Source organism: Mus musculus, chromosome 7, assembly GCF_000001635.26.
Source record: "Mus musculus strain C57BL/6J chromosome 7, GRCm38.p6 C57BL/6J".
Classification (NCBI taxonomy): Eukaryota; Metazoa; Chordata; class Mammalia; order Rodentia; family Muridae; genus Mus; species Mus musculus.
In genome coordinates, this window is record NC_000073.6 from 119,760,883 (window position 1) to 119,787,570 (window position 26,688).

The 26,688-nt window shown below is 40.8% G+C and overlaps 2 protein-coding genes across 15 annotated transcripts in view; one reads left to right on the top strand and one right to left on the bottom strand.

Annotated features, from left to right (window-relative positions):
* Positions 1-24,014, top strand: Acsm3 (acyl-CoA synthetase medium-chain family member 3). Of its 8 annotated transcripts, NM_016870.3 has the most exons (16): positions 41-100; positions 5,491-5,692; positions 6,009-6,156; positions 6,991-7,264; positions 7,882-8,092; positions 12,806-13,013; positions 13,631-13,774; positions 14,209-14,365; positions 14,601-14,680; positions 16,171-16,294; positions 17,497-17,577; positions 18,721-18,822; positions 19,868-19,995; positions 20,086-20,185; positions 22,968-23,087; positions 23,392-24,014. In NM_016870.3, exons 4-16 carry the CDS (start codon positions 7,064-7,066, stop codon positions 23,476-23,478), a joined length of 1,743 nt encoding a protein of 580 aa, NP_058566.3. In that variant the 5' UTR covers positions 41-100; positions 5,491-5,692; positions 6,009-6,156; positions 6,991-7,063; the 3' UTR covers positions 23,479-24,014. The 8 variants fall into 8 exon arrangements, with proteins under 8 accessions (XP_017177552.1, XP_017177549.1, XP_006507538.1 ...); XM_017322063.1 differs by lacking the exon at positions 5,491-5,692 and having other exon boundaries at positions 1-100; positions 16,168-16,294; NM_212442.2 differs by lacking the exon at positions 5,491-5,692 and having other exon boundaries at positions 23,392-24,011.
* The window catches only part of Eri2 (exoribonuclease 2), a 10,233-nt gene continuing 6,488 nt past the window's right edge, over positions 22,944-26,688 (bottom strand). For 2 of the 7 annotated variants that reach the window (NM_001355104.1, NM_027698.5), the window contains exons 7-9: positions 26,522-26,603; positions 25,857-25,945; positions 22,944-25,662 (exon numbers count right to left, since the gene is read on the bottom strand). In NM_001355104.1, the coding sequence (NP_001342033.1) occupies positions 24,328-25,662; positions 25,857-25,904 (1,383 nt within the window). In that variant the 5' untranslated portion in view covers positions 25,905-25,945; positions 26,522-26,603 and the 3' untranslated portion in view covers positions 22,944-24,327. Of the gene's footprint in view, positions 25,713-25,856; positions 25,946-26,521; positions 26,604-26,688 lie in introns of all 7 variants that reach the window. The other 5 variants (XM_030242989.1, XM_017312302.2, XM_006508210.4 and 2 more) reach the window with 5 other exon arrangements.

The window sequence follows — 26,688 nt, forward strand, 5'->3', positions numbered from 1 at the left end:
CCACCAATATATCCACCAATTAAGGAAAGGCACTGCCGGCCAGTCTGACTCCTCCGTCAAACTCCGTCCACTTTGATCCACCACCAACACTAAAGCAGAGGTGAGAAGTTGGCTTTCTCTTCCATTAAGCGGGTCTACTATCACTCCAGCTGTGTGGGAAGCAGTATCTTTAGTGAGGATCCAATTTCTTTTCCTGGGTAAGACTTCCTGCAACAGTGCAGGTTTTCTTTATAAATGTTCAGCAAACAATACCAGCAACTTCAGAAAATGCTCTGTGAAGCCATGGGTGGCAGAGGGGTTTCTAAACTCAGAGTCTTTCAGCTGCCATGGGAGCACTGAGGAGGAGGTTGGGAGAGAGCACCCCCAGGACATGGCTGGCAGGGCAGCTGAGTTTTCAGCTTAGGCTTTTTGGTGAGATTTGGGTTTTAATAATGGCTTCGTATGTTTCCATGATAAAATGTTTTGGAAAAAAAAAAAAAAGCGAGTAGGAGCTTGACTGAACCCTGCTCAATGACAGATGGAAGTTCATCTTCTAACTATCCAGAAGTACACAAACTACCTCTTGAAAACGTCTTCTCTCCAGGACAAGGGATAATCTAAAGCAGTATATTGAGGGTGGGAATTAAGACAAGGTCTTTTTGTGGATGAGAACCATGGAGTTGTACTTTGCTTTGAGGCTGTGTATCTGCCGTTGTTATTTGGGCTAATCAGGGGGAAGGGCTTTGTGGAGATGTGGAAAGATGGAAGATCCCTCTGCCCTGCCGTCTATATGGACCCAAAGTTCTTATTTCAGATGAGACTTTAAGTTCTTTCAAAAGCACATCCATCCAGACAGTGGTGCCTCTCTTAGAATTTTTCTTAGCAAGATTTCATGGCTTAGTGTAAAATCTAGATTTGCCATGCAGAAGTGATCTTTTCTTTCACCTGCAAGGGATTTTACAGATAGGAAAGTGGACATTGTAAGACAAGAGCATTGTAAAAGGCAGGAACTGACTGAGCCCTTGTTGGGAAGAAAGAAATAGTATGGATTTGATGAAGGGGTGTTGACATTCCTTTTTCTATTAAAAAAATGCTTAAGATCATTTTAAGTCCCAACTGATTGATCAATTTTCTGTTCTTTTTAAAAATGTGACTTCTAAAAATGTTCATTGAGATAAGTCCTTTTTAAAAGCATATTCATTGACAATTGCATACATACCTAATGTATTTTGATCATATCACCCTTTATTTCTCTCTTCCACCTCCCTCCAGCTCCCCCCAAGCCCCTTCTTCTCCCTGAGAAGGCCCTCCCACTCCTACTCTCACATCTGTTCTGTACTCCCCGAGTTTAATGAGGGTTTTTGCATGAGCATGGGTGGGTGGCTATTTCCTTGAACACGAGTAAGTTATCAGTGGCTACACCAATGTACTTGTGAAAGATTCTGAATGAAGGAGAGTTTTGTATGGGGTTAGGGGAGGAACAACAAACAGTGAACTCTGATTCTGCTTGGTATCAGCAAGGTGAGTACACTGTATTTATCCCCAGTGTAAATACTTGCATAGTTGTTTAATAGTTTGTAAACTCAGAGAGACGGGATGGGTGCCCTTATGATGTTAACAGAAGTATTCTCAGCATTTGATATAGGCCTGTCTCAGGATGAATGGACGTACTGTTCAGTTGGGTGTGTGTATGTTTGAGGGTGGTGTGTTTCTCTGGAATGTGGAATAATAAATCAATCCAAAATGCTAGGCACAACTTGCCAGATTGCAGCAAAAATGATGCATTCCCTGGAGAGACTTTCCAAAATAGCCTTGTTTTCTCCTGCCTACCTTTTCATGTAACAGCACTTTTTTTTTACTTCATTTACTTGTGCCAGTCATGACACTAGAGAGGACCTCCTCTCTATCCCCCCAATATGTTGTCTATATGTGCAACATTTTAAACATTCAAGCAGTATGTATTGAGTAAATAAATGAACCATAGTAACTGTACTGGCTGGTCTTGTGTGTCAACTGGATACAAGCTGGAGTTGTCACAGAGAAAGGAGCCTCCCTTGAGGAAATGCCTCCATGAGATCCAGCTGTAAGGCATTTTCTCAGTTGGTGATCAAGGGTGAGAGAGGCCATTGTGGGTGGTGCTATTCCTGGGCTGGTAGTCCTGGGTTCTATAAGAGAGCAAGCTGAGAAGCCAGGGGAAGCAAGCCAGTAAGTAACATCCCTCCATGGTCTCTGAATCAGCTCCAAGCTTCCTGACCTGCTTGAGTTCCAGTCCTGACTTCCTTTGGTGATGAACAGAATATGGAAGTGTAAGCTGAATAAACCCTTCCCTCCCCAACTTGCTTCTTGGTCCTGATGTTTTGTGTAGGAATGGAAACCTGATTAAGACAGTAACCTACAAATAATGTGTCTGAACCAGACCAAATTCTTGCCCTTTGGTTCAAATGGACCAGGAAATATTAGGCATACTTTTTGTTTGTTTGTTTTTTGAGACAGGGTTTCTCTGTATAGCCCTGGCTGTCCTGGAACTCACTTTATAGACCAGGCTGGCCTCGAACTCAGAAATCTGCCTGCCTCTGCTTCCCAAGTGCTGGAATTAAAGCTGTGCGCCACCATGCCCGTCTTAGGCATGCTTCTTAACTATTTTTAAATAACATTTGTATTAGGAGAAACGGCTTCAATTTTTCATTTAAATTGTAAAATAAAAGGACAACTCAAGTGATCATCAGTAGGAAACTAGATTAATGAAATAATGTGGCAACTGTTTGGTATAATTCAAGGCAGCTATTTTTTTTTAATTTATTATATGTAAGTACACTGTAGCTGTCTTCAGACACTCCAGAAGAGGGCATCAGATCTTGTTACAGATGGTTGTGAGCTACCATGTGGTTGCTGGGATTTGAACTCTGGACCTTCGGAAGAGCAGTTGGGTGCTCTTACCCACTGAGCCATCTCACCAGCCCTATTTTTTTTTTTTTTTAAGGAATGACTAAAGAGCTCTATGTACTGATGTGAAAAGGCTTCTAAAACCACATTATTGAAAATGGATTGGATGTGTGGATAGTGAGAATCTTAGGCCACCCACTGTATACATACATCTGGAGGGGAAATAAGAATCTGCGGTCATATTTGAGAGGCCAGGAAGAAGAGTGGCTCTTGGGGGTAGAACTACATCAAAATGCCGAACCTTCAAGACAGGAAGGAACAATTTTGAACGTATATCTCTGATGGTTTTTGAGCAAATGAAGACATTGTGCCAAACAGTAAAGACCAAGACGGGTTTGCTTCTGAGAACTTGGTGTTGCCTACCTCCATCAGTCCAACTTTCAGCCTTCTGTACCGAGGCAGAGAGGCAAAGTAGGAAGAAACTAGATCCTAAGTCTGTTAAGTAGATGGAGCCAAATGGGCAGTTTTGAGGTTAACCCTGGGGAAACAGCCTCAGAGAGGTTTCTGTTCTAAAGAGCGGGCTGCTTCTTCAGTCTTGAATCTCTGTCATTGCTTTTTCTCCACAACTATTAGGTCAAAGAAAGTTCTGGGCAACACTTTCCCAACCCTGAACCCAGAAAAAGCTCTTACCTTGGGATATTTCCTCCTCAGTTTTCCTGTATTTTAAACTTTCCATTTTATGTGAGTTCAGATTTGAGCCATCAGCCAGACAGATCCAGTATATCCTGCAGCAACAGAAAGGTACTACACCGGCTCTTTCCAGTGCACGGTGACCAGAGCCACACGTGACTATCAAGCAGTTGAAGTACAATCACTGTAGCCAATAAACTGATTTTTCTTTTGTTTTACTTCCTCATTTTTATTAGTTCTTTGAGAATTTCAAACAATGTGTTTTGATTAGTTTTATTGCCACCAGCCACTACTCACAAATACACAAGGAAGCAGTGCTTTCATAGACACAGCAGGGCAGGCGCACATAGGAATTCACAGTAGTTTGTCACAGGATGCACAAGGTCTCAGCAAGCTCAAAAATGCCAGCATGGGGGAAGGAGGTGGGCACAAAGTTCCAAACCTTAGCTGAGGAGTTACTGGCAATGAACTGATTTTAAACTTGTATTTATATGACTAGAAACTGCCTCACGTGGGATGATGCAGACAGTCAGGTAACTCTCATGAAGCCAGCAAAGGCACCTCTTAGGTCAGCTCTAACTCTGCAGCTAAAAACTCAGAGGATGGCTTTGTCCGGGATCAATGGGTGTAGGGGAATTCGAGGGTGGGGGAGGCAGGAGTGAGTGGGTGTATGTGGGGAAACCCCTCATAGAAGCAGGGGGAGGGGAGTGGGATAGGGGACTTGGGCGGAGGTGGGGTGGGGGTGGGGGGGCAGAAGGACCGGAAAGGGGATAACATTTGAAATGTAAATAAAGAAATTATCCAGTAAAAAAGAAAAAAAGTCCCCCTTCTGAAAAAGCTATTTATTCAGTCAATAACTATAAATAATATATATGTAGTCTAACATATAATATATAAAATATATAATATGATATATAATATATAACATATAACATATATATTAACTCACAGAAATCTGCCTATCTCTGCCTCCCAAGTTCTGGGGTTAAAGGCTAATATTATTTTTCGGTTAGTTTTCTTTTCAATTGGATCAGAAAACTGGATCAAAAATGCATATACTATGAGTCACACGTGGCTATAACTCCTAGGGATAGAAGCATGAGTGTGACAGCATGAGTGGTTTTCATGTTTTTAATTAGTTGAGGGAGAAAAGTGGAACAATACTTTGTTACACACAAAAAGTGCATGAAATTCAAGTTTCAGTGGTCACTGATAAAGTATTTGGAAGAATTTGGCCACATTTGCTTATTTATGTATTACCAACATCTAAGGCAGAGTCAGTCAAGTATCACAATAGAGACAATATGGCCCAGGAAGTCCACCATTTACCAACCCTCATTCCTTTGAAAAGCAGTAGACTAGGTGCCAAGAGGGCCATTTGCATTGTTGAGCTCAGTCTTTGGGAAATACGCCTCTCTGACAGAGGTTCACTTAGTCTTTGTACTAATAAAAGGTGATTTGCCGGGGCCTAGCAAACACAGAAGTGGATGCTCACAGCCAGCTAATGGATGGATCACAGGGCTCCCAATGGAGGAGCTAGAGAAAGAACCCAAGGAGCTAAAGGGATCTGCAACCCTATAGGTGGAACAACATTATGAACTAACCAGTACCCCTGAGCTCTTGACTCTAGCTGCATATGTATCAAAAGATGGCCTACTCGGCCATCACTGGAAAGAGAGGCCCATTGGAAATGCAAACTTTGTATGCCCCAGTACAGGGGAACGCCAGGGCCAAAAAGGGGGAGTGGGTGGGTAGGGGAGTGGGGTTGGGTGGGTATGGGGGACTTTTGGTATAGCATTGGAAATGTAAATGAGCTAAATACCTAATAAAAAATGGAAAAAAAAAGGTGAAACCGAGAGTCAGAGGCTCACTGTTCAAATAGGGTCACAACGACTAGGCGGCAAATAGACCTTATTCCATGACTGTCTGACTCAACAGGCAATGGACTTGGCCAACATCCTAAAGACCAGTGAATCTCTCACTTGAACACAGAAACTTGTGTGGAGAATATTGTTAAAGATTTAATCCATTAACTCAACTGATCTTCAGTGGGACCTAAAGATTATGCACTTCTGACAGGTGTCCAAGTGGTGCAGTGGTTCATAGACCATAGGCTCTGGATGAGTGGATCTCCACTTGGGTGAGTGGATCTCCACTTGGGTGAGTGGATCTCCACTTGGGTTATGCATTACGACTCTGAGTAAAATGTTAAAAATAGCATAGACCCACTACCCAAAGTGCTAACTTCATTGGTCAATTATTCAGGCATTAAAGTTTTTATAAAAATCTTTCCTGGTGATGCAATGCATAAATGGGATATCAAGTCACTGCTCTGCTGGAATCCTGTTGTCACAAAGTAAAACCATTCAAATGAGAGTCCAAAGACCCAAATTCAAACCTGATATAATGGGGTAAAGCCTGTGGCTTACTTTGCTTGAGGTTCATCTTCTTTGCAGGTGAAAGACAAGGAGGTTCAAGCTGGATGATCTCAGAGAGTTCAAGATCACCGACTCGTGAGGTTCTCACACAGGAAGTGGACACCTGGAGCCGCTGGATTTCAAATGCATCCATTTCATCAGCATGATGCCTAGCCACCAGATCCATGTAAGAAGAAGCTGAGCTAATATCTGGCATTTTTTGTCCCGTTTCAATACTTTATCATTACAGAAATGATTTCACATAGCTAGGCTGCCCTACCACGCAGCTAGAATCACTGTTAAAATTATGGTTTAATGATTGTCAGAGTAGTTATGTTTTACTGCAGGAAAATCGTGGGAAGCACAAAGAGCAGAAACTCAGTTCCAATCCCTGCAACACTAACGCTTTATTTTTAATAGCCTCAGCCAAGTAACTGACTTTGTGATCAAATGACTTCCCACAGAAGGAAGGAGGAGTAGGTGGCTGGGGAGGACCTCCCGTCAGGAGCCCTGTTATTATATCTCCAAGTGTGGACTCGATGGTGGTGTGGGCTCTTATTGGGAGCATGGGAACCACAGCCTATAAACCAGACAGACTCTAACCACGGACAGTGCTATCAGACAAAGCTGGTACAGCTACTCTCAGTTCCCTCATCTGCACATAATCTGTGGTGTTTTGATATGACGTTAGATCAGAAGCCTCTGTAGAGTCACAGAACGTTGAGAAATGCATTTCGGATGCAACACTGGGGTAGTCAGGAGAATGGGTGTGGCCCAGACAAATCTGGATTTGAATCCAGCCAATGGCTCTTGTTACTTTATCTGTACACATAGATAGTAATAGTACCTGCTTTATAGGGTCTCTCTAAGGATTTAGTGAGTAGCAAAGCATCAAAGCACAGCATGCCCAGAAAATGACGCTGAGAGGGTGCTGAACAATTATGATAAAACTTAGCTGCTTTGGGGTCTTACTACTTTGCAAACAAAACCCAAATATATGTCATTTTTACCTGTCTTTTAGCTGGATTAGTCTGCATGGAAATCTCACATGCCAAAACATTCAACAACACTGATGCTAGCTAGCTCTTGTCATCATGGTGATGTTACTCCGTGCTAGGTGTTTTCAGCGCCTAGCAATTCCTGATCCTATGAGAGTCTTGTATAAAGATTACAGAACAGCGACCCCTCAGAACTTTTCCAACTATGAGTCCATGAAACAAGACTTCAAAATAGAGATTCCAGAGTATTTCAATTTTGCAAAAGATGTCCTGGACCAATGGACCAATATGGAAAAGGTATGGAGCAAATGCCACTCGAACTTGCTTCAGTGAGTTCAACTGCAAGTGATCACATCCCCCAGGGGTAGTCAGCAGTGGCTACAGAGAGTTTCACTGCCATGAGGGGGTGATCAGTGGAAGTCAGTAGTTGTGAATGACATTTGAAGGGAGAGGGGTACTTCGGAAGTCCTGTAATGTATAGACGAGTCCCAGAACATGGACTTTCCTGGACCACAATGCCAGTGGTTTCCATCATGGCTACTTGAGAAAGCCTAGGTTATAATATTGTATTCTTTTTGTTTCTTTCCCACTCTTAAACAAAAAAGGAATAAAAAGTGACTCTAAGAGTCAAAATAGCAAGAAATGAAGTATAGATACATCCATGATGGGATGAAGGGATATAAGAATTCTAACTGTGGGGTTGAGGGGAATCATGATAAATGAGAAAAGACCTGGTCCCAGCAAACGGACATGGCTCCCAGCATGTAGAAATAGGAACCTCTGAGTGATGTGCACTTACCCCATGGATGTCCTGACTTGTGAGTTTTCTGCAGAGAATATGTTTATTAAGTCAGCTGAAATATAATTTAACTCTTTGACAACCTCTAAGTCCATGACCTCTCTGCTCTCCTCAGGCTGGAAAGAGACTTTCCAATCCAGCCTTCTGGTGGATAGATGGGAATGGAGAAGAGCTGAGATGGAGTTTTGAAGAACTTGGGTTGTTATCCAGGAAATTTGCCAACATACTCACAGAAGCCTGCTCCCTGCAAAGAGGAGACAGAGTAATGGTGATACTGCCCAAGATCCCAGAGTGGTGGCTTGCAAATGTGGCCTGTCTGCGAACAGGTAAGTATGTCACACTCCTGACCACATTTCAACAAGCCAGGTTTATCCACTGCTTGCAGACATGCTCCAAGGGTCTTAGGTGCATCTTAAAAGGATTCAGCTATTTGCCCACCATTCCCTTTCATGTCTCTACCATTAGCCTTCCTGACTCTATCAGGACAAATGTTTTTTGCTAACGTGTGGTTATTCCCATCTCCTGACTTTTCTGCATACTCTTTCCTACGCTTGGCACAAGTTCATGTCCAGCTCTTGCTCAACTTTCAAGTGTCAGATTTTTTTTCTTTTGCTGTTTGGTTTGCTTTTTAAGATTTAATTATTTCATGTGTATGCGTGTTTTCCCTGTATGTCTATCTGTGTGTTATGTGCATGCCTGGTGCCTACAGAGGCCAAGAGAGGGTGTCATCAGATTCCTGGGGAACTAGAGTTAAAGATGGTTGTGAACCACTATGTGGGTACTGGGGATAGAACTTGGGTCTTCTGCAAGAGCATCTAGTGTTCTTAACCTCTGGGCCATCTCTCCAGCTTCCTCAATCCTCAGTTTAATGTTGCCTTCTCAGACAACCTTATCTTAATATCTTACCCTAGCTACTATATTCTTTAAATACCTGTTTTAATTACTGTTCTTTTGCTGAAAGAAACACCATGACAAAGTCAACTTACTTTTAAAAAAGCATTTAATTCATGGCTCGCTTACAGTTCCAGAGGGTTAGCCCACTTTCATTATGGTGGTAAGCAAGCAGGCATGATGCTGGAACAGTAGCTGAGATCGTAACATCTGATCCACAAGTAGGAAACAGAGAACAGACAAGATTGGACCTGGCATATTTGAAACCTCCGAGCCCACCCCCAGTGGCATACTGCCTCCCACAAGGCCACAACTCCTTCAACAAAGCCATATCTCCTAATCCTTCCTGAATATACCACCAACTGGGAACCAAATATTCAAATATGTGAGTCCATAGGGCCATTACCTGTTGCAGGATATTTGTTCGCACTGTGAACCTTGAAAATGGGTTATTTACTGAAAAAAAAAAACCTGTTTCTAGTTGTGGTATGACTCAGCCCTTATCACTCACCATTAATCCCTCTGGCTGAAATACAGACACACCCTTAGTACATACCTTTAACCCCAAACAATGAAGGTAAAGTTAGTTTGTGAAGGAAGCTCGAGTGCGCGCGCGCACACACACACACACACACACACGAATATATAACTATTTAAACTTTTGGGGCATAGTATTTGCCTATCTATAACCCGCAATTCCTATGAGGCTACATATGCTCTTAAAAGGCCACTATTACAGCACATCTCTGCAACTACAGATACAGTAAATGTTCAGTAAAGTATCTGCTGAATTAATATTCTGATTGTCACAATATATCACAGTATTTAGTGGCCACTCTTTTATTAAAGGATAGCTAAAATATTCTATTTCATATATACATATAAATTATACATTGGGAAAATAGTGCCAATAATGAGTGCATGCATGAACATTACTTAAGCTCACTTTCTCAGTAAGGCCCTGTTTTCACTGGTAGGATCAGGTATACATTTAGATAAATTCAATAAAAAGAGGCAACTGAATGGCTGCTGGAGAACCTTACAGAGGGAAAAACAGTCCAGAAGGAGCTCAGGGGTTCTGTAAGCAGACTCTAGCCAGCAGCCTCTTCCTCTGTTTGTGCTGAAGCCACTGTGCCTCTTGTCTGCATCTTTCTCATTCACTGTGACTGGTGTGCAGCTTTGATTGCTCTTCAGATGCTTCAGGCTCTGACCCCACCTGACCCGTCTGATCATTCACTGGGTGTCTTTAGTACTTGAGCAGAATCTGATGGTAGAACTCCAGGAGAAGCCACTCAGAATAAATCAGAGGCAACTTTTCCTGATTCTGACATGATTCCTGGGGCTCTCCATGAGAAGGAAGGTAAACTATCTTAGAAGGATGAGAGGGAGACACTGAGCCATGCATCTGATAGTCTAAGGATGTTAGTATTTGTGGCTCACAGTCATTTGTTTTCCTGGTCTTTTTTCCCATTTAATGAATAAACAGCTAGAGGCTGAGGAAATGACTCAGGGACTAATGATCTTGCTGCTCAGTTGTAATGACCAGAGTTTTGGATCCCAGTACCTACTTCAGGCAGTTCACAAATGCCTGGAACTCCAGCTCCAAATGATCTAATGCCTTCTTCTGGCCTCTGCAGGCGCCTGAGCACACGTGTACATAAACTCACAAAGACACAGAGGCATGCACACCAGCACATAAAAACAAATCTTAAAAAATAAATGGCTAGTTGAACAGTGAAGTTGAAGTCCTAACTCAATAGGACTGCAATTGCTTGTACATGGCTCAGGATTCTACACATAGATGATAAGATAAAGAAAGGCAAAGACAAGGATAACACGTCAGTTTTGATAATGGTTATCTATGGGAGACTGTGAGACAGAGAGGAGGACTAGGGAGTTTGTCAGGAACAAATTCTCTCCCTCCACTCAACATCTTCTGACTCTAAAACTCTGGCATACAGCCTGGTCATTTATGTTTTCACACAGATTTCAGAGAGTCTGATTCATGTATCACCTGGGAAGGGTAAAAACCATCCAGAAGTAAATACTGTCTATATATCTCTTAAGGATTGAGAGCTGAAAGTGGTGTATCCCAGAAGACAGGTGTATGAGAAATACACAGTATGTAGTTGAATAGATAGAAACAAAGATAGATGAAAGATTCCCTTCTTAAAGATATATTGTGCATGTATGTATGTATGTGTGTATGTGTGTGTGTCTCTCTATGTGTATGTGTGTTTGTGTGTGTGTGGCTGGAGCTCTTGTGAGCTGCTGTGTGGGTGCTGAGAACTAACTGAGGTCCTCTCCAAGAGCAGCCAGTGCTCTTCTCCAGTGAGCCATCTCTCTCCAGTCCCGATGATACATTATTTTTGTTTTCAAATGAATTATTTTTATTTTTAATTTGTTTTTATTGCATTGTATCAATCAGGATTCTCTAGAGAAACAAAACTGATAAAATGAATCTCTGTTCACATATAAACAGGACTTATAAGAATGGCTTACAGGTCTGACTTTGGTCTGACTAAGTCAACAATGCCTGACTTGCAACGAAAAGTCCAAGAATCCAGTAGTGGTTCAGTCCATGAGGCCGCCGGATGTCTCAGCAAGTCTTCAGTATAAGCTGGGATACCAGAGAAATAGGCTCTAATGCCAGAAGGGTTGGCAGAGAGAGTAACAGCAGGCAGGCAAAGAAGAAGCACTTTCTTCTTGCACATCCTTTCTCTAGGCTGCCACCAGAGGGTGTGGCCCAAATTTCAGGTGGATCCTCCCACTTTAAAAGATCCATATTTATGGCCAGTCTTCCCACTGCAAATGATTCAGTAAAGAAAACTCCCTCACAGGTGTGCCCAGTCACTTTGATTTTAGTCAATTCCAGGTGTCATTAAGTTGTCAACCAATAATAGCCACTACACACATTTGAGTTAAAACAGAATTACATTACTTTCTCCATTTCCTTTCCTCCCTTCAGCTCCTCCCATGTCCTTTCAATGCTTCCCACTCCCTACCTTAAGTTGATGACTTCCTTTTATTATCACTGTTCCATATATGTATAGATAGATGCACAAACATAAAAACAAAACCTACAGTGTAAAAAATAAAAAATAAAAAGATGAATTAAAATAAACAAAACAAATAAACCAGAAAAAAAAAAAAACCCGCAACCTACTGACTCCTCTGTTTTTGTTTGTAACTATACAGTTTCAGAACTGACCACTTTGAATTAGATAAAATTTGGGTGCTCATTCCTGGGAGGGGCTATTTCTCCCTCTCTCAGCTGGTTAGTTGGTTAGTTGCTATAATTCCTTGTCTAGGGGTGGGAACTCATGAGATTTCTCCTCTTTCCATGTTAGCATGTCTATTATTCAAGCAAAATATCCATTCATTCTTTGAAACAAAGAGCCAATAGCTAAAACATCTTAAGTTTTATTCTAAACTCATTAGATATATTCACTAAGTGAATCCTGGAATAGTTCTATGAGGGATATATTTTTATAATTCCAACTTTATATAAACAGAATCTGAGGCTTACAGAGGTGAAGGGTTTATCTGAGGCACAAGTTTATGGGTGTCTGGCTCCAGGACACCAACACACTGCACCTTACCTTGTAATTTACTACAGACAAGAGTAGAAGCACAGCAAAGCTACTTCAGGAAAAAGAAAACAACCTGTGCACTGTAAGAGGCCTGGGACTGAGAGGGGACATGTCCAGGTCTGGAGTCGCTGCGCGCTCTGAGTTCTGCAGTTTTGCTTACATTCAGAAGCCAGGGGGCCAGCCATGCATAGCTGCTTACCCTAGATGGGGACTGAATGAGTTAAAATATACAAAATAGAATAGTATCTGGCACCCAAGCACACAATCAGTGCTGCATATCATTTTTTAACCACAATTCCTCCAAGCCCAGTGTTGGGTGATCTTAAAATACAAGATAATCAGTCAGCATTAATGCTCTCATGTTAGGGCAAAGGGCCATAGACTTGGAGACCTCATGAAAGTGCAAGATCAGAACAACGGAAGACAAATAGATTTCTCCCCTAGTTAATTCACTAACTCATTCTGAGACACATAGAATGTGAATGTATTAGTTACACTATCCTATCATAGAAGTTACCCTTGCTTTTAAATGTTATTTCTTTTCTATTCCTCTAGGGACAGTTTTAATTCCAGGAACCACTCAGCTGACCCAGAAAGACATCCTCTATAGACTACAATCTTCAAAAGCTAAGTGCATTATTACCGATGATACTTTGGCCCCAGCAGTAGATGCCGTGGCAGCTAAATGTGAAAATCTCCACTCCAAATTAATTGTGTCTCAGCACTCCAGAGAAGGCTGGGGGAACCTCAAGGAGATGATGAAGTGAGTACCCTGAATTTTAGAACAGTGCCCTACAAAGAAAGGCAATAATGAAAAAAAGTATCCAATACAGTAGCAGTGGGGTCAACGCAAAGAAAAGCAGTAAATGATAAGAATAATCAGTGATTGTTACAGAACTAACAGTTGGCAGTGCAAGCTTTTCGGTGAGAAGGGGTCTGCTGGCGATAAAATAAATAAGGAAATACAAAGCATTCACTGAGGTAGAGAACGGTGTACAAGGGGCTTATTGAGGAGTTCTCTTGTGAAAGATGGAAAGGATGAAGGACTGGTCAGAGGAAGAAATTGACTTTCTATGCATTCCCTGTGAAGCTCTCAGCGAACACCCTGGGAGTTCTGGGCTGTGGATGGATCTCAGGGCTGTGACAGTCTAAATGCCCACAATGATCAGTTTTGGATGAGGGTTCTCCCTAGCAGATGCGTGATCTTGAAGGTGGATGCTCACATCTCACAAGTCAAAGGATGGAAACAGAGGTAGCTTTTACCTTGGGGGTGAATCCAAGTCACTGATTCAGAAGTTGAAGAGGCCCAAAGCAGATAGGTTTTCAAATCCTCCTCAGAGGTCATTCATTCATAAAAACACTGCAGTTTGTCCTTCACAGATATGCCAGTGACAGCCACACTTGTGTGGACACAAAACACGACGAGATGATGGCCATCTACTTCACCAGTGGGACAACTGGGCCTCCTAAGATGATTGGACACACCCACAGCAGCTTTGGTTTAGGATTGTCTGTCAATGGAAGGTATTTTCCCAGAACTGAGGCTATACTATAAAACCTGCAAAAAGATTGATTTGTAGACTGTTTTTTTGTGATGTGGCAGAAGACGGCCTTGTTGGACATCAGTGGGAGGAGAGATTCTTGGGCATGAGGGTGTTCAATGCCCCAGTGTAGGAATGCCAGGGTGGGAGGATGGGAGTGGGTGGGTGGGGAAGAACCCTCATAGAGGCAGGGGGAGGGGGGATGGGATGGGGACTTCTGAAGGGGAGACCTGAAAAGGGGAAAACACTTGAAATGTAAATTTTTTAAAAATCCAAGAAAAAAAAAGAAAAAAAATGTGTTTTCCAACAAATTAGATACTTTTGTAAAATTATATATTTAAATTTTTACATACATTTATATGCATGTAATTCCTACCAATTCAACAGATTTATACAACTGTGATATTTATATTCCAGGTTCTGGCTGGATTTGATAGCCTCCGATGTGATGTGGAATACTTCAGATACAGGCTGGGCAAAGTCTGCATGGAGTAGTGTTTTTTCTCCATGGACCCAAGGAGCATGTGTTTTTGCACACTATTTGCCCCGTTTTGAATCAACTTCCATCTTGCAAGTAAGGCAGCGTAGAGGAGGTTCACGGTTAGAAATGTGTTAGCAGTAGTAGCACCACTGATGGGACTGGCAACTAAAGTAAACAGAGATTGGGAGTTTTCAGATGTCTACATCTATAAAGCCCACAAAGACAGGAAAAGATCTGAGTGCATGCAAATAAATAGTTTTATGTTGTGCTGTGCCTCTGGCCGATTAACACTACAGTTGAGACAGAGTTTGCTTTTTTCCAACTGCAGACCCTCTCCAAGTTCCCCATCACTGTCTTCTGTTCTGCACCAACTGCCTACCGGATGCTTGTTCAGAATGACATGAGCAGGTAAGACATGTTTGCAAATGGATATTCAGTCCAGGGGGAGAGGAAGAGGAAGTTCAAAAATGAAAGACTCATTTGTCCAAAACCACAGATCTGACCAGTTGGTACACTACAGTTCAGTGTTTTCTTTCTCTTGCCCCTTTGAGTTCTTCCTGACATTTTGTAGATGGTTGCTGTGTCCAGAGCAGGCTCTTGTAAACTTGGAGAGGGGAGGGAAGATTAGACTGTGTCTAGAGCTATGAATGTGATGGTTATAGTTCTTTTTAAAACAGAGGAAGGTATTTAATCTTTGGAGTGACAACTATTATCTGAGCTGAGATAATAGACAAGTTGTTCCATTTTGCAAATTCTCAGAGAGAACAGAAGTAAGAATGAAGGCTTTAAAGCTACTGTGACTCCATTTTAAATGCCTGATTATTGCTCTGAAGATACTGTTACTGTGTTCACAGCTCAGCAATTCATGTGCTGATGCAAAGCACAGCTCTTGCTCCAAAGAGAGTAATATATAGTTTATTCTGAGCCAAATATAATTGACTATAGGCCAAGGACATGGATTAAGATATGGAAGTGACTACATAAGCTTTCTAGTCACAAAACGGAAGGGAGGCATAAATCAATGCATTTGCCCATACACTGGTGAGAGCATCAGTTGGTAGCCTATAAGGGAGCCCAAAAGGAATTTCTTCTTTAGGTTTCTAGTGTTATAATAGCCTTGGTTTTAGTGATTGTGAAGACCAGTAGTCTTCTAAGTTTAACAATATATTCCTCCAAAAGTTTTACCTAATAAAATGAGGATAAGATTAGATACGTGATTTAGTAATATACGATTAGTAAGAGTGCCGAGGATAATTCTGGCCCCCCATCCTTGACATTTCATCTCACCGCACTCATGATGCACTGCTCTTCAGCCTGTGAGGTCTTTCACATAGATGTGCCATTTTCAGAGTACCTTGGCTTGCAGTTGTGAGATAATTTTTAATTAGTGATTTAAAATACCATTATTGAACTGTGTGTAGTGGTGTACTTAACCCCAGCACTTAGGGAGGCAGGGACTGAATTCAAAGTTAGCCTAGTTTACAAAGCAAGTTCCAGGGCTACATGTCTATAGGTGTGTGTGTGTGTGTGAGAGAGAGAGGGGGGGGGGGAGAGGGAGAGGGAGGGAGAGATGGGCGGAGACTGGGGGGTAGATAGACAATGGGGGTATCATCTCTAAAGATAGCGCTTCTTTGCAACAAGTGATCTCCACCCAGGGGAGGGAAAAGAAGAGAAAAAAGAAACCTGACATTACAGAGATCTTCATATGGCATCAGGTATTTCTTTATATTAGAATGGCCTGCATATGGTCTCTAGTGTTATTTTCCATTATTATAGCTATCTGTTTCTGGCATTAGGTGCTACATTGTATCAGAACAATCTGCTTATTATGTATTCCCAATTCCCATGTCTTGCCATTTCTCTTTCTCTACATAACTCACTCCCTGTTATTGGAGAAGCTATAAGTTCAACAGTTTGAAGCACTGTGTCAGTGCTGGAGAACCTATTAACCCTGAAGTGATGGAACAATGGAGAAAGAAGACGGGCCTAGACATCTATGAAGGATATGGACAGACAGAAACGGTACCTGCCCCACTGAAGACAGGATTAGATGGGATTAGTTAGATAAATAAAAGCCAAAGTGTCTAATGTGTCATGATCACTGGAGGGATAAGGAAAGGGGTGGTTAGGAAACTAGTTTTAAAAAATAAAGAAAAGTTTGAGAAAACCTAAACTGAAAAAAAAAAACCAACAACAAACCTTTGTAACAGTTTTGAGAAAAATGATTAACTGATCAAGCTGAGAATGTTCCAATGGTTTTAATGAGAAGAAAGTATTGGATCTATGTGACAGGGGACTTTCTAAAGAGTCACAAAAGTTAAAGCTGTGAGTTTCTTGTCCCCTGAATTATTAAGTCTGCTGGGAGTCTCCTTAGAAATCAGCTGCTAGGGCTGGAGAGGTGGCTCAGCGCTTAAGAGCACTGAGTTCAAATCCCAGCAACCACATGGTGGCCCACAACCATCTATAATGAGATCCGATACTCTCTTCTGGAGTGTCTGAAGACAGCTACAGTGAACTTACATATAATAATAAATAAATCTAAAAAAACAAAAAGGAAAGCAGCTGCTAAAGCATTCCTGTAAAGCCTGCACACAAAAGGTAGAGGAAGGAAGATCAAGGTTGTTCTCAGCTACATTGTGAGTTCAAAACCAGCCTGGGCTCTGTGAATGAGCAAATACATAAATAATAAGGTAAAATAAAATGGGCTCTTTAAAGAACTCATGCAGATAAAAAACTGTAGGGGGGTTGTGGCCTAGGTAGTGCACTTTCCCAGCACATGTGAGGCCTTAACTCAATCCTCAGCACCACCAAGGAGCTCCAGAAATCAACAAAGTAAGAACAAAGTGGTTATTTTGTAGCAGAAAGGGAGACAAAATGATCAGAGAAAGGGAAAAGTGGAAACATTTTTCATTGGCCATGCCTTATTTTTAATGTTCAAACTTTTAAACCCTGAGAATTATTACCTGGAAACATTGGAATTCCAAAATAAAACATCTATAAATATGGACACATATTTAGATACAACCAGCATAGTGACCATTGTGCTAATCTACGTAAATGTTAACATATTCATATAATTTATTTTCTCATATTTCCATTATGTATACTGGTAAACTGTCAGTTTCTGCATTCCATGATGGGTTTTATGTTGACTGAATGCACAATAGACAGAGGCATATTTTACACTGCTTATAATATTACCACACTTTTTTCTCCTTGCCTAGGTGCTGATCTGTGGAAATTTCAAGGGGATGAAAATTAAGCCCGGCTCAATGGGAAAGCCTTCTCCTGCTTTTGATGTGAAGGTTTGAATGTCCCCTTCCAGGAGAGTGTTTGCTCACCCAACACACCCTCACTCTTTAGATATACCTTAAGTTCTATACCAAAAGAGAATTGGGTGAGAAATGTTGGCTTAAACACCTATATTTTGCCATGGATTCTGGGCATTTACAAGAGTTGATCTGTTTAATGTCCAGAAAAACCCTAAGATAGACTACTAATAACAACATTTTGTAGGTGACTATGCAGAGAAATTAAAGAACTCAGCCAAGTCCATGCAGCTCGGGCCCCTAGAGTGGGAACACAATTTCAAGCAATCTAGTTCCAGTGTCTACACTCTTGGTCACACTGTGTGGAGTCAGGATGGGACCTGCTGCAGGGATCAACCAGGCCCAAGGTGGCACAAGTTCATAGTGGCTGCAGGACACACTTCTCTAGCCGCCTCCTGCCTGGTTCTTCCCGGCTTTCTTTAACTAGGGTCCTTATTATCATCTTATGCTGGTGTAGACAAAGGATTTACACTATGATTTAGATTTAAAAAGAAAGAAAAATAAAAGCAACAGTGGCAAAAGGGATCCATTTGCAGAGGACGAGGCCCAGCCTATACTTAACTGAAGCCTAGCTGGAAGATGAGGGTCAAGGTTTCCCAAGTTCATCAGATCATACAAACGACAAGGCTGCTTGTTTGAAATAGTCTTTCTTATTTCTTTTCCCTGACTTAATAATATGACACAAGAGTCTAGAATCTAGGGGGACTTTTGGTATAGCATTGGAAATGTAAATGAGCTAAATACCTAATAAAAAATGGAAAAAAAAAAGAGTCTAGAATCCATGTTTTACAAAGACATATTGCTCAACCACAAAAGCAGGTTGCAGAACTTCATAAGTGATCCTAGTTTTTTTCTGTCTATAAATGTCCCAGAGGACATTACCCAAACATGATTTGGGTGGTAGAGGTAAGGAAATATTTTACCACTCTTTCACATTTTGGCAATTTTCATTTTGTAACATTTTGTACAATAATAATGAGTAAATAATACATTTAACAATTTAAAGTATACATAAAATGGTTTTAAGCTTATATTCTGGCCCAAAAGATTCAAAGCTAAAATTTCAGATATGGCATTAGATAAAAATTCCCTTAAATAAACTGACGTGCTCTATTCTAGATTTTAGATGAAAATGGTGCCACTCTTCCTCCTGGACAAGAAGGGGATATTGCTCTTCAAGTTCTTCCTGAGCGACCATTTGGCCTTTTTACTCATTATGTAGTAAGAGCTTTATTTTTAAAATATGTTTCCTATTTATTCCTCAAAAGTATAGTTCCAGCATCTGGTATACAGAAGCAGAGAGGCCACGGATTCAAAATCATCCTCAGTTACTACAAAGCTAGTTTGAGGGCAGGTGAGACCCTCTACCACAAGTATTTGGTCACCACTCCTATTTTTATAAAACAAACCTAGGAATTTTGTCCTTCCTTGAGAGATTCATTGCTCTGAATAATAGTCCCAGAGACAGGTAATCAAAGAAACAATGTTCTTGCCAAATAGCACATTGGTGCCCTCTCCTTGGAAGTAAACCATCACAGGTAGCTCTTAGCGATGCTTTCCTAACATCCGTAGACCCTGTTCAGCTAGCAAAGGGCACACACACACACACACACACACACACACACACACACACCCCTCCCTATTTTCCTGACATCTGATTAGCTCTCCCCCACTCCAGAGCAACTAGAGAAAGAAGAAATGGGGCCACAGGATGAAGTAAATTCATTTCACTAGAAGCTTTCTTATCTCTAACCATGGTATACAAATTAGAACAACATTTCTATCAATATACTAAGAGGTCCAGACCATACTTGCCAGTGACCTCTATGGAAGGCAGCAATATTTTGCTTGTTTTCCTCTTATGCCAGTTATAGAACTGGTCTCTTCTTATGCAAACCAAACCATGCCAAAGAATACCTCTGCTCGGAATTAAGCATTGTGCATTCTTTTAACCATCTCTTTCCACGATAGTGTTAGGTATTATTTAGAAAAAGGCTTAATTGTGCCTACTCTCCAAATCTTAGAGATGCTGCAATATTTTTATTTTAGGATCTACATAAAACATTCTCCAGAAGTTGCGCCAAGTCTTTGCAACTGTTATTTCTTTTATCCATGCTTGAAATTCATTCCTACTTGACCCTGGCTCCTCTTCATTCTGAGGCTTCTTAAAGGAGCCAAACTTTCTTTTTCTTTGAACATTTAAAGAATTACTGGACAAAAGAGTTACATTCGTAATAATATGAACAAAATGCTACTTATTTTGCAGGATAATCCTTCCAAAACGGCTTCAACTCTACGAGGGAGTTTCTACATTACTGGGGACAGAGGATATATGGATGAAGATGGCTATTTCTGGTTTGTTGCAAGATCAGATGATATCATATTATCTTCTGGGTAATTTTCTTTTCCATATATGCATGTCTACTTATCAAGCATTCTGGGGTGACTCTATAGCTCAACCTTATTCCTGTCATGTTTTCCTAGTTACCGAATTGGACCATTTGAGGTAGAAAGTGCCCTCATAGAACATCCTTCCATCGCAGAGTCAGCTGTTGTCAGCAGTCCAGACCCCATCAGAGGAGAGGTGAAAACAAAAAACAAAACAAATACAAAAACCCCTGACTATCTCAACTTTCAACTTCATTGATCTAAATGCATACTTCAATCCTTTGTATGTGTTACATGCACATATGTGGGTGTGATTTCCCTGTGTAGACACAAGTGAATATTGAAATACTTTCCTCAGTCACTTCTTCATCCTATTTTTCCGAGACAGGGTCTCCCCCTGAAACTGGAATTCACTGCTTAGGTTGGATGGTGGGCCTGTAAGCCCTTGTTCCTTTTCCTCCCCCACTACTGGGGTGACCTGTACTGCTATGCACGGCTACCCCCTCCTAACCCCCACTCCATGGGGCTTGGGATGTCAACCCAGGTTCTGATGCTTAAGCAGCAAACACTTTTCTGTCTTCATAGCCCCTAAACACACACTTTAAAACATTTCACTTAAGTGACTTTACTTATTAATGCCCTAATACAAGGACGGCTCTCCTTCCAAGATCATTTTTCCCAAGTGATCTTTGATGCTGGAGGATAGCCCATTGTGTTCATGGATGACCCAGAGCTGTTTCAGCTCTTAAGCAGTGCTTATGTTAGTCCTATTTGACTGTGACAGAGACTATTTGGGGTGGATGAGAGGAAGGAACCGATAGTTTTTAAAGTGTCTCTTTGCTACATGTCACTCACAGGGTCTTAGCTCTTCACACATCTTGCTATCTCCATCAATTCTATCTGCCTAGGCAAATGCTTATTTGGGATAGGATGAGTGTTGAGCCTTTAGGAACAGGGTTGGCTTGGCAGTCACCAGGTATCCTAGAATATGATATAGTCAAGATCTGTAGGTGGCTTACAGTTCCTCTGTAGTTGCAGGGTCTTGGTGAAGTATTAACATTAGCTGGAGTGAGGGGGAAAGTTTGAAATTTCCAACACTGGTGGGCTACAATACTTCCTGGCAGAGGATAGAGATGGATGCCTCAAGGTATCCATGCACAAAACACAGCAATGTGCTGCAGGCCACATGCAGCCATTTACTTTCTGTGGCAGGCCTGTGCTAGCCAGTTTGGCTCCTTCTTTAGGAAAGGGCTATAGCAGATCTTTGATTAGGTAGCAAGTTTCAGAAAAATTGATCAAAATCAGATAAAAAGAAGACTTAAGGATACTATCCCAAATATAATTCTTGTTTGTTTGTTTGCCTGTGACAGTCCTAAAGCTTACTCTGTACTGTTTACTATTGCCTGTTTTAAGAATTCCTAATACAGTTAACCCAAACTACATTTGACAATGAATTCATGAATTTTAACTTATTCTCGGGTGAATTATCAAAAAGCAAAATAAAATTTTAAATGAGCATTTTCTTAACTGTTATGTTAATATCTTCTCAGTTGATTTTCATACTTTAATATTTTTAAAGAATTTCACAAGCTGCTTTGCTTTGAAAATTCTATTTTCCTGGAAGATTAAGTCAACTGTGGTATGTGCTTAGTATGAGATTTGATTCCCAGTAACTCCCTGCCCCCCCCTCCCCAAGGTGTGTTTAATTATTTTCCTTTTTTAAAAATGACTTTTTAATTTTTGTTTTTATTGATGCATTGCTGTTTTGCTTACATGTTTATCTGTGTGAAGGTGTCAGATTGCCTGGAACTGGAGTTAAAGACATTTGTGAGAGCTACCATTTGGGTGCTGGGAAGTAAATCTGAGTTCTAGGGAAGAGCAACCAGTACCATTTTAGTTACAAGTTGTCACTTCTTATCAAATGGCTTTTCTAAGTGACTGTTTCAAATAATTTTCAATTTATCTTTTCTCTCTGATTAAAGAGTAAAGAAAATAAATTTAGTAAGATTTCAGTTTCTAAAGTACAAGGTACTTAATCAAAAGAGTTGCGAGGGCCTCTCTGGACTGTAGCCATGTTGGGAATCTGGATTTGGTGCTAAATACTGTGTTTGCCTCAGCTAGAGAGAGTTATGCATCTAAGGGAAGCAGTGAGTGATAGTGCTAGCAGTGCCCAGGGGAGAATAAAACAGACAGGATCCCAAACTTCTTCCTTCTCCATTAAACGTCCTAAAACTCCTGATAGATCTCCCCAAAACAGTTCTGGGTAGGGCTGAATTTGGGGAACAGGATTGGTGGGCCTAGCACTAGCCATGGTCACTTCTCCTGCTTCCTGGTTATATAAGTGGGTCAGAACAATAGCAAAGGGAATGACGGTATCATTACAGCCTTGTATAAAGAACACATGGAAAAGGCTGGGTGTCTCTGGGTTCGGTCCTTACTGGGGAAAAAAATAAGCTAAGTGGAGTAGTGTAATCTAGTACTTGGAAAACTGAGACAGGAGAACCACTGTAAATTCAAGGCTAACCTGGTAGAGATGACAAGACTCTGTCTATAAAGAAAAGAAACACAAAAGAATGCATGGTCTGAGTTCGCTTCAACAAGGGCTGAACTGAGTAAGGCCTAAAAGCTGGGCTGTTACCCAAGAGGTTGTACTTAGTGTGCTGGCTGTGTTTCTAAGTGCAAGCCAAGGGCAGAGGTAATCAGACTCAAATCAGAACACACAGTTCAACATGTAGTTAGAGCGGGGGATCAAGGGTGAGCCTGAGCAAAGGAGGCTACACCAGCATTCTGGTATTGGGAAAGACTGAGCTATAGACCAGCCAGCTGGCTCAGGAGCACAAGCTCTCAGCAGGACTAGACTACACCAGGAGCTCACCCTAGTGGTTCACTCCACCAGGCAGATTCCCACTCAGAGAAAGCAGACAAGACACTCCAAGGCATCAAACACACAAATCTGATGTTCTACATGTCTTCTTTAGGTAGTAAAGGCTTTTATTGTCCTGAATCCTGATTACAAGTCCCATGATCAAGAGCAACTGAAAAAGGAGATCCAGGAGCACGTGAAGAAGACTACAGCGCCTTACAAATACCCCAGAAAGGTAGGCGTCCCTGGTACCAGTGATGTCAGTCCAGTGCTTTGGACAGTTTTCTCCTCAGATATACTATGCGAGAGGTTTCAAACAGAGCTAATGACAATAGTTAATCAAAAACTCCGAGGCTAAACCGAAGCCCCCAACATAATTCAGTCAATTAGCTCATAATTTTAATGTAAAAAACAAAAAGAACAAAACCTAACTTTATCCTTTCACCTAGAGTTTGAAACAGAGCTCTTGAGTAACCGGCATGACCTGAAGGAAGTGAACAAGTGCTGGACTAACCTCTTCCTGCCCTTACTACCAACAGGTAGAATTTATTGAAGAGCTGCCGAAGACTGTCAGTGGGAAGGTCAAAAGAAATGAACTGAGGAAAAAGGAATGGGTAACAACTTGAACTCCTCCCACTAATCACCTGTGTAGCTATAAACACAGTGTCTACAAGTCTGCAGGAACCACAGATTATGTGGGCAGACTGCTTTGAAACTGGATTGAAAGTATTTTGTAGTTATGACATCAGAGCCTGAATTCTGAAATCAAATAATCATTATTGAATCCTTCTGCATTCATGTCAATGCTCCTGTAATCTGCCAACATAAAATGAATGTCGCCAGATGCTGAGATGTCTTAAAATTTATTTTAGGAGCAGATTCTAAACTAAATCTGTACCCAGGCATTTTCAAAACATAACTGAACAATTCTAATATGCTAATATACAAATCAGAACAAATCTTCAAACTTTGAAAAGAACCCTATTTTTAAGAAACTGTCATAATTCTTAGAATATTTACCTAAAACTTTACTAGTCATATTTTTATTCAAGTAATTTAAAAATAGTTTGAAATTTGTTTGAAGGTCAAAGTATAAGAGAAAGCTGTCACATTCTGTGGCTAGTTATTAAATTTAACCTAATAAACATGGTTTGTAAAAATAGTTTTTCCTTGTAGTTCTTTATGATAGTTTGATAAATTCAGCAAATGTTAACATATGAAATATATGACATTATCTAAATGTTCATACTTGGAAATCTAGGAACAAGGATTGCTTCATGAACAGATGACAGTTGATAGACTACTTGGCAAGAGTGCACGCCATGAAAGACATGTCCCTTCTGTTTGTATGAACTGCTCCGGTGTAGCTGCAGTGCTCAGATATGCTGAGGCTGCGTAAGGTAAACCCCACTGCTATCTTTCCTGCATAAAGTCAGATAAGACATACACTGAAGGCAGTTTAGAAGAGAGTTTTATCAATGTCTCATTGAAGGTCTGAGTCGTAAAGAATTCTTAATAGGAAAACTTAAATTTCTGTCATGAATACGGCTTGTTTCTGGAGAGCTGAAAGTGAGCCCTTCTGAGGAATGAGACAGAGCTTTGCCATTGGTCCTTTCTTTTTGAAGTGTTTGTTCCCATTTAAAATAACCACAGCATTTTCTGTCTTGTTGGTATTTCCCAACTGGGCAACAATAGAAGGCTTTCCCGTGGTTTGGCCCATTATTAGAAACAATAAGCCGCTTAGATCTTCTGCCACACTTGCATAGAGGCGGTGTCATCTTTCCAGTCTTCCAAGGCTCCTGTAGATTAACTGTAGATGTTAGTACAGAGGGAGAAACTCTACAAGAAGTTGTTCCTGGGGAGCAAATAGATGATGTAGGCTTTTCTTCATGAATAGTGAAGGTCTGCCTTTTGGTTCTCGGGGAAGCTGGAGGACTAAGTGAATTCCTTTTAGTGCCACCTGAAAGGAGAGGATCTTTCCTCAGAACTGAAGGATATGCTGCACTGGCATGAACACTGGTGAAAGGAAATGGTTTGCATTTGGGTAACTTAAAAGCAGAGGCATCCGAACCTGGGTGTTTGGCTCCTTTTACATCATAGACTGTACTGTGAGGACTCTTATACACAATAGACTTAGATGTCTCAGAGTTTTGAGGAGTTTCCTGAAGGTCTTCAAAGTTTTCATAACTAAGGGTTTCTGGTTCTTCTGGAACAAGTGATCTCTCTGCAGAATTAAGTGAAGTACTGACATTTGTGTCACTAACAGGAGGCATACAGTCTGTGTCTGGCTCAGCCTGAGATGCTGGCAGTAAAACTACATCTTCCCACTCAGCCAACATCGGTAAACAGTCAAAAGTATGACCCATTTCTACATCAGAAACATGATTAACTGACGGAATGGTTGTAGATACAAGCACTAAGTTGGAGTTAAGTGTTGAGGACTTTGAGCTGTCATTCAGTGCAAGCTGATCACTTTTACTTGGCTTTTGCATAGTGAGAGGTGGATTCAAGGTGGGAGAATGCAGTTGGTCCACAGATGTCGACGACTTGGTAGTGAAAAGAGGAAAGCTATGTCTGATATTGTAAAGATCTGCTTTCATGTTGCTTTTTGGTTGCAATTGGCCCTTTATACAGGAGGAATTCACACAGACTGAATTCATCTGGGCATTTTCCTCTGCATTTACTGTACTTTGGAGCTCCTTTTGATATATGCTGGGGCCCTGGATACTCATGTTGCAAGTAGCTGCTTCTTCAACTTGATCTGTACCCAAATTTCTGGCCAAAATCTTGGGATTCTTCTTAGTGAGAACCTATGATTCCACAGACAAATCCATTGCTTTAGGAACCGTATTTATAATTTCTTGTGTAGACATTATATATGACAAGAAAAGGAAAAATGTCATTGGTGCATAAATGACTACACACATGAAATCAACATTTTAATGAACATGACTACTACCCGAGGACGCAAAATGACAGAATAAAGTGACAAGACACCACTAACCTTGTTCAAGGACCTGGTAATTTTCATTAAGCAACCATCCCTGATCATTTTCCAAGCAAGAAGAGCAGTGTTCCGAGAATCATCTAAGCCTGAGGAAATAAAAGTATCAAACACTGAATGCCGTGGTACTACCATAAAGAAATAATGGAAAACAGATTATTTTAAATAGAAATTGGGGCGTTCTGTTCCTTTTATGACCACCTGCTGATTTTAATCATCATGATTGGCCTGTGAGGAGCTATGAAAGCACTATCACGGGAGAGAATACGGCTTGCATTTACACAGGTGAAAACTTGTCAGCCAGCTCCCAGACACGTCACCAGCCATCTATACAGACCAACATTTGTGAAAAATTAGTCATGTTCAGTTGTTTTTCCACAAGTTTATCATATTATCTAGGCACTTGTATTTCTAGTTGATGTGCTCAGTATTTTCATTATTTACTTATTTATTTTTAAACCAACTAGAACCACTAGATGGTGGTCTTTATCTAAATTCAAGAAACTGGAAACTCAAAATTCAGAAATTATTTGAGTTATTAAGAACATTTTTTTTAGCTTAAAAGCTATTAAAAATACCTTGTATCTCCTAAATGAAACTAATATGAAATGTTTTACAAAAGTTAAATGACTTATATAATGAAATAATTATCAGTTTATACAAACCAGAATGTTCTCGTCCTGAAAATTCTATTCCCACTTCCTGCAAGGCACCACTCAGTCCTTTGGGTTTTCTTTTATAAAAAAGCTAATCAAATAAAAAAAGATATATTTCTAAAAATACAATGACTACTACAGAGGTCACAAAGTTATTTCTCATATCTTTTAGTGCT